This window comes from Cervus canadensis, chromosome 5 (genome assembly GCF_019320065.1).
Source record: "Cervus canadensis isolate Bull #8, Minnesota chromosome 5, ASM1932006v1, whole genome shotgun sequence".
NCBI lineage: Eukaryota > Metazoa > Chordata > Mammalia > Artiodactyla > Cervidae > Cervus > Cervus canadensis.
This window is the reverse complement of record NC_057390.1, coordinates 97,825,997-97,843,335: the sequence shown is the minus strand read 5'-3', so window position 1 is coordinate 97,843,335 and position 17,339 is coordinate 97,825,997. Positions and strand designations below refer to the sequence as shown.

General features: G+C 56.2%; 1 protein-coding gene across 14 annotated transcripts in view; it reads left to right on the top strand.

Moving 5' to 3' along the window:
• Nucleotides 1-17,339, top strand: part of AK8 (adenylate kinase 8) — a 132,315-nt gene that overhangs the window by 7,262 nt on the left and 107,714 nt on the right. For 8 of the 14 annotated variants that reach the window (XR_006269629.1, XR_006269628.1, XM_043469945.1 and 5 more), the window contains exons 3-5: nucleotides 2,885-2,934; nucleotides 5,186-5,299; nucleotides 13,948-14,016. Coding sequence is in view for 12 of the 14 variants with exons in the window: in XM_043469945.1 (XP_043325880.1) it covers nucleotides 2,885-2,934; nucleotides 5,186-5,299; nucleotides 13,948-14,016 (233 nt within the window). In the remaining 2 variants the exon portion in view is untranslated. Of the gene's footprint in view, nucleotides 1-2,884; nucleotides 2,935-5,185; nucleotides 5,300-13,098; nucleotides 13,283-13,306; nucleotides 13,653-13,947; nucleotides 14,017-15,563; nucleotides 15,712-17,339 lie in introns of those variants that run through there. The other 6 variants (XM_043469947.1, XM_043469943.1, XM_043469955.1 and 3 more) reach the window with 4 other exon arrangements.

Below are 17,339 nucleotides of genomic sequence, written 5' to 3'. Positions count from 1 at the left end.
CCAGACCCACAGCCCACCCCCCACATCCCCCGCCCACCGCTCCCTTCCTCTGGCTTTGGCAAGCGGGCGTTCTCCCCATGGTCCGAGCAAGCTCTGTGCTCTAACACACCAGGCCCCACCACCCTTGACCCCCTCCTTGCTGCCCTAACACTGCCCCTCCCCTCAACCTCCCCTGGCACCCTAGTTCCAATCTGCCCTGATCAGGTGTTCCCAAAGCCACCTCATTTCCAGACCCACCCACCTTCTGCGGCTTCTCTCCTCCGGTCGGGGCACCCGGGAAGGCCTTGCCCGGGTTCCAAGGCCAGAGAGAGGCCGGGCCATGCAGCCCTGTCCTGGCTCCCAGCCCCGCAGCTGAACATGCCTCGCCTGCCCTGGGCCTGCGTCCAGAGCTTCACCGCCCCGTGGAGCCCAGACTCTGGACGCGCTCTGGGAGGTGCTCTCCCTGGCGGCCTGTAGGGCCCACGGGTGGCCGTGGCCAGGTGGCGGCGGGGCAGCCCCCATGGGCCCTGTGTGTGAATGGCACTCTGGGCTCAGGCTGCCAGGCCGGGTGTCCAGGGCGGCAGGGCTGCCCCCCCAACGCCCTTCAGTGGCCGCCCTTGGGGCCTTGCTCCTGTGGGTGGCCCTGGGCCTGGCTCCTGCCCGGGCGGGATTCTCTGAGCCACGCTGGCCTGTGAATAAACCCGCCTCTACTCGACTCAGCTCCTGCGGCTCGCACCCAAGGGTGCCAACTGGCAGAAGATGCCCGTGCCAGGAGGTAGGAATGGTGGTGACAAAGGCGGCCGATCACTCAGCGGCCACAGAGGGGACAGCTGAGGAGGAGGCCATCGGAGGCCCTGCTGTGTGCGTGGCTCCTCGCAGTTCTAGCTGCCGGAGCGGAGGGCGAGACGGGCTCCCTGCAGCCAGGACACCCTCTCCACTGCTCAGCAGGGGGACCAGGCTTAGCACGGCAGCAGCACCCCTCAGTCAGGAGAATCCCAGGGGAGGAGCCCAGTGGGGATGGGGGCTGGATGGAGGGGGTGAGGAGGACACCCCTGTCGGGGAGGTGACAGGTGACCAGGTAGGAAGACAGGAGGAGCGTCGTCAGAACGAGGAAGTCCAAGATGAAGGGAGGGGCTTGCCCAGGACTCCTGGGTGACCTGGATTCCCGGTGGGGGTGGCTCTTAGGGTGCCCAGGGCACATCCCGGCTCCTGCGGAGGTCAGGCCCCTCAACAGGGGTCCTCGGGGACTTAAGGGGACACAGGGCCCACTGTGGCCAGAAGAACCCTGGCAGCAGTGGAGGGCGGGAGGCCCACCAGCCGAGTGTGGCTTGGAGGGGAGGGGGTGTGCAGGGGCTTGCTGGTCTGGAGCATGGCCACGCGTCCCAGCAGCAGGCGCCCTCCTTTCCTTCATCCCTGATTGCGTCGCCCGCCCAGGAAAGGCTCCGGGCTTGCAAGGAGCAGGTTACCTACATTTCACACCACGGGGCCAATGGACCAGGTTTAGAAAGGAGGGCCGCGACAGTGTTTGTTCTCAAGCCATCAGCTGGGGACACGCAGGAATCCAGCAGCAGTGGTGACGTGTGTGCGGCCTCGTTCGTGGTCCTCGGAGAGACTGCTCCCTTGCGGAGAGCCGGCAGAGGCCCCGCTCCCTCCCAGGTCTGGCGGAAGCAATCACCTCGCCCACCTGGCGCGGGCCACCATGCTCTTCCCAGCAGCACTCAGCCCCGTGCAAGTTTGGAGGAGGTGCTCAATGAGTGTTTGTGGAGTGAATTGGCGAATTACCTTGAACTTGCCCTCAACATTTTCCCTGAAAATGAGAAGGGGCTGTGGGGTGGGGCAAAAGTCTCTTCAAACCCAAGCAGCCTGGCTGGGTACCGGTGTGTTGATGATGAGTTCAGGGGCCACGCGGACCCTCCAGTTCCTTCTCCGTGTCCACTCTCAAGCTAGGAGGTCTCTGCGTGGATGCGGCTCCTTCTCGGAGGCCTGGCAGGAACAGGCCCCGTGGGTTGCTGTGCACACCTGTTCACCTGTCCCTGGGGTGGGAGGGGGCCCGGCCGACAGGTGGAGCCAGAGGCCGGCTTCCGCCCTCCTTCCTCCGGTGCTGAACGCCCCTCGCTCCCCACAGTTGGGAGCCGGGAAGGAACCAGCTTGGAGTCACCTGTCCACACACCACATCCTGTTGCCCTTGTTTTGACCCAAGCACATACCTTCCAGGCCTCTTCTTTAGATGCTGGGCTTTTTTTTTCTTCTTTTCCAATGGCCAGTACCTACTCACTAGTCCAGGAGTGTCTTTAGGGGTTCTGCGGGGCCAGGAACCTTCCAGAGCCAGGAGTGCCACTCTGAAGCCCACGGTATCCATTTGCATAGAAATATCCATGTTTGAAAACAAAGCCTTTCCTATCTGGGGTTTTATAAATCTGGCTCATACACTCCAGGCTTTTCCCCATTATTTCCTTCTGTAACATGATGGGGAATACAACTTGCTAAATAAAAAGGCATAAATATTAAAAAAAAAAAAAAAAAACACCTTTGAAGGTCGATTTACATAAAATACAGCTTTATTTGAGAGCGTGTCCCTGAGACAAAGTCTCTGTTTAAAATGCTTTATGGTGTTTGAAATCCCAATTGTTCTGGATATTTATTAGTTCAGCAAACAAGTTACCATGTCCACGTCCCCTTGGAGACAGAAGAATAAACCATCTCGGTGATCACTTACCTCTCTAAACACAGGATATGTTCTATGGTGGGAGCGTCTCAGAACCACTGGGTTACAAACGACCGCATCACTCCCAGAAAATGAAATCTGGGGAGGAGAGAAATAAATATACCCAGAGCTCTGCAGACACGGGAGGTGGTTTTTTTTTGTCATACTGAACAGTGACATTCAAATCTCTTTATTCCACAGTGCCGAAGATTATAATATTAGGTCCACCTGCCTCGGGGAAAACAACCATAGTAAGTGTATCATATTAACTGTGGTAATACAGTAATATCTCATTTATCCTGCAAAGCTGGACTGAGGCTGCCCCTCGGTGAATTTTCAACATAACTGAGACTTTCTTCATCTCTTCTCTCTCCTGCTTCCTAACTTATTTTCTCATTACAAGAGGCAGCATGTGTTTGTAGTAGAAAACCTAGAAAATACAAAAACAGAAACAGCGTTCCCCAATCACACAGTGATGAGCATTCTTTGAACATGTGAGATATGCCTGCCAGGGTATTCTCATGGCTACGTGTCCACCATCTGGGCACACCCTTCATTCCACCCTTAGGATACGTTTCCAGAAGGAGAAGGGCTGGGTCAAACAGCACACATGTTTCAAAGACTTTTGGTATAGAACCTTTGGGTTCACCAGTTAAATTTTAACCATGCAGTGTTTCAACCAACCAGAAAAGCAGAGAAACAGCACCAGACAGACTCATGTACCCAATTCCCAGATTTTACAGGGACTTGTCAGTTTGCCACATTTGCCATGATTTTCTCTTCATTTCAAAGACAGTGGAATTTTCAGGACAGAGCAGATACCTCATCCCACTTCATTTCTCCCCTTCTATCTTCCCTCATTGGAGACAACCTCTGTCCTGAAGCTGAAACTTCGTTCCCTGTATGGTTTTAATCTTTCACCTCCTTTGTTAAGAACCAAAAACGTCTTCAAATTATAATCATCTGAGATGGAACTCTTTCTGTTCTTTAAAAAAGCCTGGTTAGTGAACATCAGGCACCGTAAGTTAATGATGAACAACAAAGACCTGCGTACAGTACAAGGAACTATATTCAATGTCTAGTAATAACCTGAAATGGGAAAGGGGCTTCCCTGGTGGTTCAGGCAGTGAAGAATCTCTTTGCAATGCTGGAGTCCCAGGTTCACTGACTTAATGGATGTGAGTTTGAGTAAACTCCCGGAGATAGTGCAGGACAGGGAAGCCTGGCATGCTGTAGTCCACGAGAGCTCACAAAGAGTCAGACATGACTTAGCAACTGAACAACAACGGGAAAGACTGAAAGAATCCTACGCATATCTGAGTCATTTCGCTCTACACCAGAAACGAACACAACATTATAAATCAACTGTATACTTCAGTTAAAAAAACAAAACACCAGTAGACTCTGGAAGACTACGTCATCACTGTCAGCACCCCTCCTGGGCCCGCGGGCTGTTTCTCTGACCAGCTGGGACCGCGTTTTATTCTGAAAAGGAATCAACACGGCTGGTCCGTACATAAAGCCGCCTGCATCTACCCTGCTTTTGGAGTTAGACTCACCAGCTCATCTGTTTATCTGTCATCTGTCTATCTGTCCATCCATTCATCCATCTGTCTGTCTCTCTGTATTTCTCTACTTGGCCCCTCAGATCCAGGCTCTCAGCTTTGACTCTCTGAATCTTCCCTCCCAGTCTCCATATCCCCGTGAGAAACCATGGACTCCCAGGCCTGGGACCCGGCAGCCACTGGCAGTAGCTGGTGTTTCGGCCACAATTCTTTTGGCAGATTCACAGTCCCCGCCCCTGTCCACTGTGTGGAACACACAGAATCTAATTTTACAGGAAGATGATAATAATAAAATCCTAGCAGGCTGTTTCCTGATCTCGTCCCTGACACTTCTCAACAGAGAGGAGCAGAGAGATTAAGGTTCGCACCTGTCCCGGGGGACCCCCAGGGCCTTCTGAACCATCCTGATGCTGAAATAGTCATCAGTGTAATCTTGGCTTTAAGAACATTTGGCTGCATGGTTATTCTTTAAAATGTATTCTTCCCTGGCGGAGTATACAGAGTGGTCATCGGTGAACTGAACACTGACTTGGCATGGACATGCGTCTCCCAACCTTTAAGAAAAGATGAACTTGGAGTGCGTGTCATGACCCCTATTTAGGGCCTGTCCCCCTCTTTCCTGGTTTAAACTTTGAGTTAAGAACTCGTGGTCCAGAGAGCTTGAAAAGACAGTCCCAGGGCAGTAAAGCATAGGCTTTCCAGGTTCACTTGGAGTCAATGGCTGGTTGAAGAAGAAATGGCAGGCAAGCAGCATCCTATGGCTGGGAGGGATTCTGTGGGTTTGTCTCCCCTGGTGGCCTCCTTCCGGCCAGAAACGATGACGCTTTCCTGTGGCCAGCCCTTCCTGGTAGAATACGGAAGGACCCGGGCATTGGAATGGCGCCCTCCTTAGTCATTCCTTCCACAAAAACGTTCTTTTCCCCTTTCCTTTCTTCAGGCTATGTGGCTTGCCAAACATCTGAGCACCAATCTTCTCAGCGTGGAGAGCCTGATAGCAAAGGAGTATTCCCCCCTGGCGGCAGACGCCAGGATGCATCATCAGAAGTTCAAGGTAGGATGACGGGTTCTGGGAAACAGGATGGGGTGAGAGCTCCCTGCAAGGCACCCGCATCAGCTGCCGCACTCTTTCCACTTCCTGGTGGGTTGGGGTGACATGAGACCTAGGCCGGACGGGACCGAAGGAAGGGGAGAGGTCTTCAGTAGGGCACAGTTCCCGGGGGCTGCCGGGGACAGGGCTCGTGGTGCGCCAGCCTCAGCGGCAGTGAGCGTGGAGGGTGGCAGGCCCGCCCTGCTCTGCTCGGGGCCAGCCAGAGCTAGTGGGTGTGGGCAGGGCCGGCGGGGCCTCCATCCGCAGGCGCTCTGCCTGCTGGCCGGCGCCAGGACCTGGTAGGCCCGAGCTGGTGGGGAGCGTAAAGGGCAGTGGTCCAGCTCTCCCCGTATTGTAGCTCAGGGGCACTTCCTTCCACCCCTCGGGGAGGGTGCCCCATGGCATCCCCAGAGGCTGGGGGTCTGTTTCTACAATCCCACCATCACTGTCCTTGAAAGACCTTTTTAAAAGGGAAACTTAGGGCTTAAGCATGTTGGTTCTCTTAAATACAAAGAAATTTCCAAATATCTTTTGAAAAACTCCCCTTTGGAGCATAAGGGGATGCCTTAGTCCATGCTGGCTGCTGCCACAGACTGGGTGGCCCGGAAGCAGTCTCCCGTACACTCCTGGAGGCTGGCAAGTCCAAGGTCATGGCGCCCACAGACTCAGTGCTGGGAGATAGCCATCGTCTCACCATGGCCTCCCATGGCCAGAGGACAGGGGAGTGCTTCACAAGGCTGCATCTGCAGGGCCTAATTGTTCCCGAAGGCCCCACCTCCCAGCACCATCGCCTTGATGGTTAGGCTTGTGGGGAACGGAAGTACAGCAGGGGTGCACCTTCAGGCGTTCCTCACCCGCACCCGGGCTTTCTCTTGTTTGTGCGGGGAGGCGGCTGAGAACAGTCGTGAGCCCGCTGTTTGCTGAGCACTAAGTGTGTGCGGGCCTCCCCTGCCCAGGGCTCGGCCCGCCAGTCGGGGTGACCACCCGGGGCCTCCCGCCAGTCTCCACAGAGGCTGTGGCTGAGGGCTGGTTGCCTCCCATCTTCACCTTCACTCATGGGCAGGCTCTTGACCAGATAGGGACCACGTGTGGTCACTGTTCCTCCAAGAACATGGAAGGAAGCTTCCAGGCCTCATGGGCAGCCTGTGAGTGATGGCCGGGGGGATGACTCTCGTGGCCAGCCCATGGTTGTAAGTAGCAGAAATCCACCCAGGCTGCCCAGGGCAGGAAAGGGAATCTGAAGGCGGGCGCAGTGACTCCTGGGCTCCGGATGGAGGGAGTGCCCACCTCCCTGTCTCTGAGGCTGGAACCTGGGCAGCACCCTGGCCTGCTCCGCCCTATGCGGTCGCTTGTCCCTTGTCCATTCTCGTTGCGGCTTTCCCTTCGTCTTCTGTGTCCCTTCGTCTCTGCCGTCCTTGCCTGCTCATGACCGCCTGCCTCGTCCCACTTCCTGTGTCTTCAGCTCAGACCATCCCCAGAGGCAGCTCCAAGGCCAAGTTTCCAGAAAAGGGAGCTGCATGGGCGCGCTGGTCAGGTGGCCCTGCCAGCTCTGGTGAGGCGTGTGCGCAGTGGGTATGTCGAGGCCCTGCAGCACGGCCGTGGGCGGGAGGGCCTGCCGGGGTGAGGACGTTCCTGGAGATGATGTGCCACTTAGGCAGACCCCCGACCTCAAATTTGCTGATTTGCTGAAAGTAACAATTTAATGGAAGAGAAAGAAAACCTCACTCAGCAAAACCAGCCTCTCTACCTTCCCAGCTGGTGAAGCTCTAAAACCGCTTAATCCAGAGCACTTGCTGACCCCACGGCCCTGGCCAGGACTCTCACGGAAGCAAGCGATGCCCCCGGCCCAGCCCCCATGTCTTGCCAGAGTCAGAGTGTGTGGTTGGAGTTTGGGGGATGGCAGCTCTAGGGGTGGGAATATGGTTTTAGAAAGAAAGTGGTTATCTCATTTCCTGCAGAAGCTAAACTTTCCAGGGTGGGGGAGGCAGGCTGATTTCTAGGATAAAGATGCTTTTATTAGGTTTATAAAATTCAACAGCGAGGAGGGAGTTTAAGGAAATTCCTCCTGGGTTTCATTACTCTAATTATCAGACCACATCGAAGTGCTTTCAAGGGTGTCTTGTTGGGATTCTTTGGTTCGGAAGCTCGGGCGGGGGGAAGATGAAAGGCCGGGCCATCAGGACTGATGAAGGAGGGGAAGGTTCTGAGGAGGCGAGGGGGCGCGTGGCCTTGCTGCCGAGCCGCCCGCCCGTGAGGCCGCTCATTAAGCGTTGTCTTTAAAGCGCTGCTGATCCAGAGCCTTTATAGCTCTCTTTTGCAAGCAGCAATAATACCTTCAAATACGTAATTTTCTCCTGTTAATCTCTGCTCTGCCTCCTATATGGAATTCACTCGTACAGTTGGTGTTAACCAAGACATCTCCATCTTTGAAATTTCCAAGTGGTGGCTGAAACACTTACCAATCACCTCCTATGTGCCAAGCACCCTCCCGCCAAACCATGGGAGACCCAAAGATGAGTGCCTTCTCCTCACCCCTGGGGCGGGCGGGTAACAAGGGTGCTCAGCCCAGACCGCGGGACCAGGAAGCCCTCACGCAGTCGTTGGCTCGCTGGACTCACTCATTTCCTGAGGGTTCTCTGAGCACCTGGTAAGCCCTGAAAGTGGCTCTGTGCACACAGGCAGCAAGGTTTAGGGCCTCTGTGGAGCCAACCCCAGAGCTGTGCTAAAAGCAACGATGTGGAAGAACCCAGCATCCTGCAGAAGACCGGCACGGGCAGGGGCAGCTGAGGAGGCTGGGGGCTCCAGGCAGCCAGGGATGGGAAAGCTGTGTGGTTGGGTGGTTTCTAGCTTTGTTACAAGAAGTTGTAAAGGTGCCCAGAAGCAGTGGGAAGCGTGTGAGAGCATCCACGGACCCGTCCGCTGGCTTCAGGCAGCGCCATCAGCTCATAGTGGTCCCGACCCGTTGGGACGCCCCAGCCCCCCGCTGCCGGGTCGTTTGAAAGGCTCAGAGGGGGTGGCCCCCGGGGCGGGGTGGCATCGGGTAGGGAGCCAGCATGAGGCCAGTTGGAGCCCAGGGCACGAGGTTGAAGGCGGCACCCACCCAGGCGCCAACCCCGCACCCATATGACCCGAGCTTGAGCCCCACCTTGGGCTTGTGTCCGGGGCTCCTGAGAGCCTCAGCCTGGTCCTGGCCCCTCTGGGAGTGTGGGAATCGAGGGAGAAGAGAGTCAAGTCCTGCTGGGTTCTCATCACGCAGGACATGATCAGAAGGTGAAGAGGTTCCACAGGGAAGGAACATTTCTTGGTAGCTGAAGCTGAATGTGATCGCTCTTGATTATTTTAGATTTTTACTGGGAAAAAAGAAAAGCTTTATTAATTGAAATCCCTGCAGGAAGCATGCATATTTACAAATGTAAAACCGCCCTGTCCAGAGGTCCTCAACCCGAGCAGCAGGTTGCTCACCCGGCACCTGTTGGACCCCCTTAGTCTGGGTCTCTGGATGTGGGGCCGGGCGTCTGGAGTCAAATACCCTCCCTGGGGAACCCGCGTCTGGTCAGCTGGGAGCCCACCCCACACACCACCCATCTCTTCTCATGTCATTACTTGTACAACGCAGTGATCGCTAAATCGAGGTTTCTTCTGGGACGCGACTCTCGCTTAAGGAGCAGAACAGCCTGTGTTTGTCGTGTGACGAAATGACTCACACTCCGAAGGCCGGCCCAGCCAGCACGCGCCAGAGCTGGGTTCTTCCTGACTTCAGTTCTGTTTAGCTCCTGACTTCAGTCCCATTTACAAATTAAGAGCCTGATGGAGCCTGATGCACCCAAGTGCCCAGGTGGCATCACCATTAGATAACATCCAAATCATGGGACGTGTGCCCTCAGCCTGCCAGTGCCCACAGAGTGTGGTCCCCTGCCAAGGTTCCCAGGATTGCCCCCCAGTCCTGGCTCCCAGTCCTCTGGGATGATCTCCGTCCACCACCCTACCCCACCATCCCACTGCCGCCTGGGTGCTCCCTGTCCTGGAGGCCGAGCCCCGACACGGCCTGTGTGCTTGGCCCTTCCCCGGCTGACCCTCGAGGCGGTGGTGTGCAACAGTCCTTGGGGAAGATTTGGGGTGGTGGAGGAAGTTACAGCCCAGGAGGGAGGCAGAGGAACCCGAGGACCAGGCTCCGTGGCTCCTTTCAAGTTCACTGGCCTTTCCCACCCTCGGGTCTCCCTTCCGGCCCCCTCCCTCTGCGGGGCTGTCGGCCGCCCCATGCTGGGATCTGTGCACTCCCTTCAAAGCCTGGTCCCCTGCTCTCCGTTCCCCCATCTCCTGTCACTGTTTCAGAAGCTAGAACTAGGTGAGTCCTGCCTCAGAACTAAGAGAGTCTCTGCCACGGAAACCTGTTCTGACAGCCCCGAGAAGCGGGAGAAACTTTGAAAGGAGAGTTGTCTTTAAAGGATTCTCTGATCAAGTCTTAAGTGAGTTCCAGTCCAAGTACAGGCCTTTCCTCCCCCAGCAGCAGCCCCTTCAGAGGCGAGGGGGTGCAGTCAGGCCAACCAGGAGCCTCAACTCTTCCCCTCCCTGCTCTGCTCCAGACGGAACTTCATACCGTTGGTCAGGACACCTGCAACTCCTGAGTAAGTTACCCAAGGGTGACCCAGGGACGCCAGGGGCCCTGAGGGCGGGGCCTGGTGATGAAACCACGCAGGCTCCTGTCATCACAGGGGAGGAAGCCGGGGCCTGAGAAGTTCAGCGAGGTGCCCAGGGACAGCCAGGGCTTGAGCGTCCACACCAGGGGCTGCCCCGTCGGGACAGGGGCGGCACCTACGAGGTTGCAAGCCAGTGGTTCTACCCCAGGCCTGGGCGCTGGGAGGAGAAGAAAGGTCCAAACTGGAGCCACACACTGATTCTGCCCTTTATGGCAAGGGACCTGGCCGGCTGGCTGTCGCATTGCCCCTGCATGGGGAGACAAGGGCCGGGGACCTGTACTTGTGCTGACCTCGAGGACCAGCAGGGGCTGCCCGGGGCTCCATCCAGTTTGTCCCTGATTCTCCCCAAAAGCCACACTTGGGGGCTGGGGTGGGAGAGCGTGGCAGAGCTCAGGAAGGAGGGAGCCTGATTGCCGCAAAGACAGGTTGGCAGGGCTCCGAGCGGCGGCCCCCGGGAAGCCCCTGCCGCTGACGTGACACATCAAAGCTGGTACCGAGACAGCATCGAGGCAGGGAGCGGTGGGGGGCACCCGAGAGGGGCCACGCTCAAAGTCGCCAGCCTGTCCCCCGCCGCGTGGACCGTGGGGGGCACCGCGCTCCACCCGGACCTGTCGCCTTTCAACCCGTGTTCTTTGATGTGTTTGCACCCCCCACCCCCCGTGTCCCAGAACCTGTTTGAATGCTGCCTCCTGAATGGGTGATGGCAGGGAAGGGGGAGGAATCATGGGTGGAAATCGCTGTTTCTGGGGTCGGCAGGGACACCCAGGGGCAGGAAAGGATAGGAGCCATGCAGAGGGGAGGGGCAGTGCTCCTCCCCGTTCCCCTCGCCAGTCCTGGGGGGCAACATGGGCATCAGCAGGACAGGTCCCTCTCCAGCAACTTCTTCCACGTGCAGTGGGGCTCTTGGCTGCTGGAGTTTCTTTAAGCCAGTGGTTCTCCAGGTGTGGTCCCTGGACCAGCATCCTCAGCATCACCCGAAAACCTGCTCAAAATTCAGATTGCCAGCCTCACCCCAGACCTGTGGAGTCAGAACCCTGGGGCGGGGCCAGTGATCTGTGCATTAACAAGCTCTTGCAGGGTGTGCGTTCAGGTTGAGAACTACCGGCTTAAGCAGGATGTTGACAGCAGATATAAGGACACAGAGGAGATGCTGAAACGGGCTGGATGCTGGCTAGCCTCTGGCCTCCTCTTTTCTGTATGTGTCACTCGTTCATTCATTCTCTCTCTCCTGCTCCTGCTTTTGCTGTCACTTTGTAGAAGCCATAGTGGCCCCATGACTTTCAAGGTCTGCCCTTCCTCTTCTAATCTGACATCCTGGAAGAGCCGTTCTGGGGCTGAGAAGCCTGGTGCCTCCCTCCTCTTGTACTGGTTTTCTTCCTTCTGTGCTCCGTGTGCCTGCAAAGCGGCTGCTGCCTCTCCAGCTCTTACATCCTCTCAGCTTTGGATCCAGTGGAAGGCAAACTTCCTGCCCTGATGATTTCACTCTTGTCCTGGGTGTATTAAGGGCACCCGAGGGTAACGACTGCCGCAGCACCGAGCCCTTGCTGGGGGCCACACACACAAACACCAGCAGCCGCGTGTCCCGCCTCACTTAATCCTCACGGCAGCGCTGAAGGACTCCATCTGCATCTCATTTACAGACTCGGAAAGCGAGACTCAAAGCTTTGAAGGCACTGGCCAGGGTCCTCAGGGGGTGGTCAAGGCCCAAGTGGAGAGCGTCTGAGTCCGCACCCAGTCCAGTGGTCCCCCAAGGTTCTCCCTGGGAACGTCCTTCTCCCGAAGCCGGAGAGAACCTCCTGGATCACTCCTCACAACCTTCCTCCCCCTCCTCCTCTGGCCCCTGACCCTCCCCTGTGGGCGGATTCCCGGGGTGTCCTTCACCACCACCTCCATCTGCCCAAGCTCAGCCTGCTCTTGTCGGGGACCCATTCAAACTGCTCAAGGAGATGGCAGGTCAGGGCGCTCCTGGAAAATCCAGGAGACCTCGAACCCCTGAGAGGATTGTCCCCTCACCTCCCGGGTCCTCTCTGCACGTCCAGCACCCCATTCGCTGTCTCAGAATCGCTCTTGTGTGCAAACTGACTGAATTGTTCACTGCGAGCAGATAAACATGGCAAACATCAGTAGTTAGAGGAGCCGGGTGCAGTCTGTTTCTCCGACCCTTGCTCCTAGGCCCTAACAAGAGTGAGGTGTGGACGAGTTCTCCACATGCACGGACACTTACTAACATCCACATCCGAGTCAGCAGCCCCGAGCATCCCCCTAGCCTGTCCCAGCGGCTCTGTGCTGTCCCAGCTCTGTGTCCCTTCAGGTGCCGCTGCAGCACGGCAGGCAGACTCGGTAGCGTTCCCGAGGCGGGATCTGGTCCCTCTGAACGCTGGGTCTAGAATGCGAGACCCAGACTTTTCTCCAGCATCACTAAAATGTTGTCAGGGCCCCCATTCACCCTAAGGACACTTGGGGAAATCAGGGCAAGGTGCTTGTCCCCACTGTCTGTCCTGGGCCCCCGGCTTGGCAAAAGGAGCATAAGGTAAATCTCTGCCCCTCACCCCACAGCTGGGCGCCTCTGTGTGCACCCAGCGCACACCTGCTCAGCCCTGGTCCCAAGGACCCTGCCCTGCACCCTGCAGAAGTCCAGCCCCTCCCGGAGACCAATCACCCCTGAGGTAGCTTGGGAGGTATGGTCTGGGGCTGGCCCAGTGTTTGGGCAGTGTGGGGAGAAGTACCAGCTTTTAGTGGCTGGGGGTCAAGGGGACACCTGGGAGTGGGTTTTCCAGGGGCACCAGCTCTGGGCATTTGAGGTTGTAAGAGCAGACCTTGTGAAAATGGGATGTCAGCTCTCGTCCAAGAGAGAGGCTGCGAGAAGAGAGGAAGCAGAAGGAAGGCCTCTCTGAGCGTCACCCCGAGAAGCCCCCTGCCCACCTGCACTGGTTCATCCTTCCCGAGCCTGGCCTGATCGGGTTCAGGCCCCGCCTCTGCTCCTGCCTGGCTGTGTAGCCCTGGGGAGGTGACCTCACCTCTTGGAGGCCCAGCTTCCCCAACCGTAAAAGGAGGATTAAGATAGTACCGACTGCACGGAGCTGCAAACGTGGGCTGCCGCAGACTGGCACCCAGCACGCCCTCGGCAGAAGCCGCCGCAGATTCACTCCTCCCTGCGTGGTTTAAGGAACATGACGTGTCGTTAGGTCATCAGTCAGCAGGGCTTCCTCCGCCCCCGACGCTGTGTTGGCGCAGGAGCCGAGGGGCGCTGGTCAGTACCTCACAGCCAGCTCTCCGGGGAGAAAGCCCTCCTTTCTAGCATTGGCCCATCTCCGTGGGACACACACCGCGGAACACCACGGCCCGCTTCCCGGGACGTGGGGGTGGGAGAGACGGCAGGGCTGGCTCCCTCCTGCATGTCAGTGTCTGGGGCGAAAGAGAGGCAGACTCAGTCCCCTTCGTCCAGGAACTCTGAAGTTCTCTGGGGAGACAGATGTGTGCACAGGCCCCTGGAAGGTCGCGTGGTTAGCACAGTAACAGAGTTTGTCGTGGAGGATCATGGCAGCCCCCAGCCCAGCCCGGGAAGGGTCAGGGAGGGCTGCCTGCAGGCAGTGGCACTTGGGGAGCCTGGAGTCACCCAGGTGGGGTGGGGGAGAGCATCTGGGCAGGGGCGGGGCACTGGAGAAGCAAGCAAGTGGGGGTGGATGCCCATGCGTGGGGTTGGGGGGCTATCAAGGAGTCTGGACCACCCTGGGGCCACAGGTTGGCCCTGGACTTCACAGGGGCCACAGGGCCCTGGTCAGGGATCTGGAGAAGCTTCATGGCCTCAGGGCCAGGTTCTCGGGCCTTAGTGGAGCCCACTGGCCTGCCAGCTCTGTGTCCCCTTGAGCCCCACACGGGGGGGCAGGCCGTCATCCCGTGTCATCTTTCCTTTAGATGGTACCCAACATGCTGCTCATCAGACTGATGCAGGAGCGCCTGAAGGAGGAGGACTGCATCAGGCGGGTGAGAAGCCGTGCGTGGAGCCGGGCGGCAGGGGCTGGGAGCTCCAGGGAGGGGGGCTCCAGGGAGGGAGGCTCTGTTTCCAGATGAAGGAGGGTGGGATGGTCGGGCCATGTGTTTATGTCCCGGAGCAGAGATGACCTGCAGAGAAGGGTGCAGGTCTGAAGCCCAGCGAAGGTCAGATTGTGCACATGGGTTTCACCTTGGATGGAGGAAAAACAAGGAGGCACCTAGGGAGCCGTCAGGCCCCTGCAGGGATGAGCTGGACTAACGCAGAGGGTCGTAGACATATAGGGTGGGGGGAGCCCCTGGACCTGGAGGGGCGGAGGCAGAGCTGGGGGATGGAGGCAGAGCTGGGGGGGGCGGAGGCAGAGCTGGGGGGGCGGAGGCAGAGCTGGGGGGCGGAGGCAGAGCTGGGGGGGCGGAGGCAGAGCTGGGGGGCGGAGGCAGAGCTGGGGGGGCGGAGGCAGAGCTGGGGGGGCGGAGGCAGAGCTGGGGGGGCGGAGGCAGAGCTGGGGGCCCGCACTCTCTCTCCGTCCTCTGCTCTCTCACTAATGCCCTCTTCCGCCAGACCCCATGACGTCAGAGGGCAGGGGTCCCAGTGAGGCCCTCGGTGGAGGTTGGCCTCCTGGGGCATGGGCAGGTGGGCGGGGGCAGAGGGGTTGTGACCTTGTGATTCATAAAAAGAAGTACATGTTTCATCTTCATCCACTTTATCGATTGTTGGGATTTTTTTTAGTATTCCATTTTAATTTTTTGCTTGTGTGTGTGTTTTTTTTACTCTCTCTCTCTCTTTTTTAAGGGAATGACCTGTGATCACAATATACAGACTTAGATTTCCACAGTCTATTTCGGGTTGGTGTTTTACCGTTTCGGGTAGAACATACAATATAGATCTCTTCCCTCTCTTAGTGTAGCTGTCGTATGTATTGCATCTATATGCACCAAGATCCCACCAAGATCCTATCATTTTTGCTCTCAGTCATCAAACATGTTTTAAAAACTCAAGGAGAATCATTTGTTGTATTTATCTAGGTATTTACCATTTCTGTTGTTCATTCCTAATGTTCCAAGTGTCCCTTTCTGTCTGAAAAACTTCTTTGAGCAATTCTTCTAGACTAGATATGCCGGCAATGAGGTCTCTTGCTTTTCTTTCATCTGAGAACGTCTTTATTCATTTGTTTACATTTATTTTTTATTTTTTGACTGGGACCCGCAGCATGGGGAATTTCAGTTCCCTGCCCCCTGCAGTGGAAGCGCAGAGTCTTAACCACTGGACCACCAGGGAGGTCCTGAGAATGTCTTTATTTTGCCTTCACTCCTGAAGGATTTTTTTTCTGGATTCAGAATCCTAGACCGACAATTTTTTCTTTCATTCTTTCATGCACTTTATAAATGTTCCATTTTAGCACTGTGGTTTCTGGTGAAAATCTGCGGTCACTAGAACTCTTTTAAGTAATGCATCTTTTCTCTCTGGCTGCTTTCAAGGTTGTTTTCCTTAACTTTCAGAAGTTTAACTGTGATACGTTTGGGTGTGGATTTTGGAGGACTATTCTTTGCAGGGTTTGCTGAATTCCTTCAATTCATAAGTTTACGTTTTTCTTCAAGCTTGGGAAGTTTCCAGCCATGGCTTCTTCAAATAATTTTCCACACCGCTCTCCTTCTCCTGGCTCCTTCCGAGACCCCAGTGGCATGAAGGTCAGGTCAGGCTGTTGATGTTCCCTCATGTTCCCTCACTAAAGCTCTATTCTTTTTTCCCTCTCTGTTGATAAGATTTCATCATTTGTATTGAACCAGCTTCGAGCTCATTAAATCTCTTCTCTCTCATCTGAATTCTACTGTTGAGCTCATCCACTGAGTTTTAAATTTTGATAATTGTATTTTTCAGTTCTGAAAACTCCAGTTGGTTCTTCTCTCTTCCTTCTGTTTCTCGGCTGAGACTTGCGATGTGTCCGTCCATTCGCTTGGAGCTCTGTTGTCGCGGTTGTTTTAATAACAGCTGCTTTCCTGCTTGTCTGACAATTCCAACACTGGAGTCATGTTGGTGGTGGTGTCTGATATCTTTTCCCACGTGAGCTGAAATTTTCCTGGTCCTCCTTCTGCTTAGTAATTTTTAAAATTCTTTGTTTATTTATTTATGGCTGGGCTGGGTCCTGGCTGCTCCGCGGGCTCTTCTCTACTTGCGGCACATGGGGGCCGCCCTCCAGCTGCGGTGCTCGGCCTTCTCGCTGCGGTGACTTCTGCCGTGGCGAACAGACTCCAAAGCACGGGCTCCGTGGTTTCTGCTCCCAGAAACCAGCTGCCTCGTGGCACGTGGGATCCTCCCGGACCAGGAGGATCCTCTCCTCTGTTACCCTGCGTCTCCTCTGTTACCAGGTGGCTTCTTTACCACCGAGCTACCAGGGAAGCCCTGAGCTAAGTCACTTTGTATCCTGAATGTTCAAAATATTGCTCTGAGGCTCTGAGTCCTGCTTGAATTCCATGGCAAACGTTGATATTTTTTTGTCTTAGCAAATGACTGGCCCAGTTAGGCTCCAGTCACGAGTTCTAACCACCTTCTCTGGGTTGTGGCTTCCACCTCAGCTCTCAAGCCTTTGTGGTGTTGTGCTGTGTGGATGCCACTCGGAGGGGCCTGGGCACTGGTCCGTGCTGTGGCTGATTCCTCAGGGAGGCTGGAAGGCTGGGGTCGGACCTGTGGGCGCAGCTCGGAAGTGACCAGGAGTCCATAAACGACTTCGTCTCGTCGCTTTCCTGCGCACCCCCTCTGCCGTCTGTGGGGCTTTGCTGCATTCTCTGGGGCCTGGAGAGGAGGGACCCCTGCACCTAGGGAGTTGGAGGCCCCTGCAGCCCCCTCGTCACTGTGACTCCAGCAGGAAGGCCTCAAGGCAGGAGTGCAAAGAAGCAGAAAAGAAGCAAGGGAGGTTCCCCCCGCTCTCTCTGCAGGTCAGGGTCCCCTTTCGTGTTGCTCAAGCCAGAAAGAGGGGCTCCCGGCCTGCCTCTATCTCTCCCTATGGCCCAACTCAGGTTTCAGGCCGCCCGGAGAGACCGGGCCGGAGGTACTGGTTTTGTGGGATCTTGCAGTCTGGTCTTCTCCCCAGCTCCCCTGTTACTGTATACTTCCCGAGTCCCCAAAGAGCGGCCCCTCGCACTCAATCCAGGCGTTATAGCTGCTGTCAGTGGGGGTGACGGGGTGGGGACAGTGTTCTCCACCTTGCCCAGAACCAGAACTCGTATGTTTTTTAAAATATGTGCATGTATTTTTAAAAGATGTATGCATGCATTTGTGTACACACATTCACACATGTGCACACACTTGCTGAAATGAT